The sequence below is a fragment of the Triticum aestivum genome, chromosome 6A (assembly GCF_018294505.1).
Source record: "Triticum aestivum cultivar Chinese Spring chromosome 6A, IWGSC CS RefSeq v2.1, whole genome shotgun sequence".
NCBI classification, from domain to species: Eukaryota; Viridiplantae; Streptophyta; class Magnoliopsida; order Poales; family Poaceae; genus Triticum; species Triticum aestivum.
This window is the reverse complement of record NC_057809.1, coordinates 472,586,050-472,588,747: the sequence shown is the minus strand read 5'-3', so window position 1 is coordinate 472,588,747 and position 2,698 is coordinate 472,586,050. Positions and strand designations below refer to the sequence as shown.

The following is a 2,698-nucleotide window of genomic DNA, read 5'->3' as shown; positions in this document are numbered from 1 at the left end:
GGATCGTTGCGCTATGATAACGACGTTGTGCTTTTGCCTGGATAAAAAAGGTAGAAGCGACGAGAGAAAAGTGACGGAAGGCGCAGGGGAGAAGATAAGAAGAGATACTTCGCCTGGTACGTGAGGACGACTGACCGACCACGCAGGGCTACCGCAGCTTGCACGGTTGGTCTGCGTCCTCTTTTTTCTTCTTCCGGGCTTTCCCTGTTCCTTCTGCTTGCAGAATGTAAATAGATCAGCACAAAAATATCATGTCATGAGAACTCGTAATATTCCGTGATGCGAATCTCAAATCCAATTGATCGATGCCGTAATAGAACTCTCTCAGGAACGTCTGTCATGAAACAATGGACAAAGTCAAATAAAAGCAATTCATTGTTCCAATTTTATTCCTTCAGGACCCTTTACAAGCTTGCGTTGCTTGCTTGGGACATAGTACAACAGTTCGAAACGTATACAATGTTTATGCTAGGAGTATCACGTAATGGTGCTTTGACAAGCAATGTAAGTCGTCCCAATTGCTTGCCTAGCCCAATTAACCACACACAAGACACAATCTTGCACGCTGACACTACGACGCACGAGTAACTATAATGCTGAAATTCGTGTCCTTTCATCCATTCCATATGCACTGCAGCTGGAACATCTAGGACATGAACAGAGTAGAAGAATGCTATGGGCAGACATGATCGGAATCTGTCGTAGCAAAACCATACAGATTTCTCCATGCCTCCAATCAACTAGTAGTATCTCATACTAACAATCTGAACAAGAATTCCCAACGAATGCACGCGAATCCATTTCCCAGATCAACAAATAGCTGAGCCAAGCAATTCCTCTCTGATCCGCTGATCCCCTTCTGGTAGCGTGGAAAACTACTACGCGAGAGCTTAACCAGCGTGGATGAGAGAGCCAATGCACCGAGCAAATTAATCCTCGGCGAATACCGGAATTTAAGCGCTGGAAGAGTGGAAGATTTGCACCAGCGACGAGTAGGTGCCGAAGACGGCGAGCACGAGGCCGAGCACCACCAGGAGGACGTCGCTGAGAACCCCAACCCAGCCCATCTCGGCGCCAAACACCTTGATGTGGAAGGTGGCCGGCAGCACGAACCCGAGCAGCACGCAGACGCTGCTCCCCACGAGGGAGAGGAAGTCGGTGAAATTGGGCACAAGCATGGCCGCGAGCCCCACGGTGACCACGAGCACCCACCGCATCCACCAGCAGTAGCGCTTTCCGTGGAACAGGCGCTCGGCGACCTCGTACACCGGGTTCATCATCACCGGCATGGTGAAGAAGAGGTTGATGCACAGCCCCAGCTGCACGGCGGCCGACAGCCACCCGCTGCCGAGGTTGGTGGTGATGATGTCGCGCGTGGCGTCGCCGAACGCGACGTACCCCATGACGCCGAACAGCCCGTACATGACAGCTATGAACGCCATGGACAGCCCGAGCGTGGCGCCGAACTTCTTCTTGTCCGCGGCCTCCGCCTCCAGCGGCAGGACCATACAGACGCCCTCGAAGGCGTACACGGACACGCCCGCACCGTAGAGGAGCGCGGCGGGGGCGCCGAACGCGGCGACGGGTGGGTGCGCGGCGAGCCAAGTCGACACGTCCTGGCCAACAACGACCCCCATGGCGCCGAGGTCGACGACGTCGGCGAAGATGCTGAGCGGCGCGAGGAGCGTGAGCGTCTTGATGGAGTTGAGCCCGAGCTGGAACGGCAGCATGGCGTAGATGAAGAGCGCCTTAGGGGAGAGGAAGACGTTCGAGGAGGGGGCGAAGACGGGGTAGAGGTGCGCCATGGTGTTGGAGATGAAGATGAGGTACCCGACGCAGAAGCTGGCCTGGCTGAGCACCAGCATGGTGTCCACGGCGAGGCGGCCGGGCGCGCCGAACACGGCGTCCCCCAGATCCCCAAACGAGGAGAGCATCTTCGGGTGGTCGTCGGCGAGGCGGCGGCGGCAGGCGACGAGCAGCATCATGCAGTAGAAGGTGAGCAGCGCGACGGAGAGGAGCAGGATGGAGCCCGCGGCCCAGCCGGTGCGCGAGAACGTGTAGGGCAGGCCCAGCACGCCGGCGCCGACCACAGCGATGAACACGTTCGCGAAGGTCTTGGGCTGCGACGACAGGTGCCCCCCCTCGGCGCTGTGGTGCGGCAGCAGCGGCGCCGAGTCCAGCCGCGACGACGACGAGCTCGCGTCGCTCCCCAATCCCATGGCGCGCGGGCGATTGAATCGAGATTAACACAAACGAATTGGGTGACCACCACACAGATAGAGGGAGGCAGAAGATGGAACGACGAACAGGCGAATTCGACGGGATTTGTATTCGTCTTCCGCTCCGGTCGTCGGAAGTATCGAGAGAAAACGGGCGATCTCGCGGCGGAGGAAACCGATGAGGAAGGAGTGGCTGCGGGCTCCCTCTCCGGGGGGGTTGCCGGTGCTTTTGTAGAGAGGAGAGGATGGCCTGCCATCGTGGGAAAATATTTTGCCAAAAAATCGTGGGAAAATATCATGGGCGTGGTCCATGAGCATGTTTTGTTTTCTGCGCCCCCCGGGACCACCTGGAAGCGCGTGGCGGTGTATGAGTAGTACAGCACCTACCAAGATTGTTGTATGCGTTTGACGGCCACGTGTTCTCGTGTGAAATCGTACAGCCTGCACACAGCTAGGAGCATTTTCTTCCTTTTTTTATA

At 56.8% G+C, this 2,698-nt stretch overlaps 1 protein-coding gene across 1 annotated transcript; it reads right to left on the bottom strand.

Moving 5' to 3' along the window:
- Positions 1 to 362: 362 nt before the first annotated feature.
- Positions 363 to 2,438, bottom strand: LOC123127966 (amino acid transporter AVT3B). The gene has a single exon (XM_044547845.1). The coding sequence runs from the start codon at positions 2,217 to 2,219 to the stop codon at positions 954 to 956; it is 1,266 nt and encodes a 421-aa protein (XP_044403780.1). The 5' UTR covers positions 2,220 to 2,438; the 3' UTR covers positions 363 to 953.
- Between the last annotated feature and the right edge of the window lie 260 nt (positions 2,439 to 2,698).

Coding starts and splice junctions, on each gene's coding strand:
- LOC123127966 (XM_044547845.1), bottom strand. CDS start 2,219: ATGGGATTGGGGAGCGACGCGAGCTCGTCGTCGTCGCGGCTGGACTCG.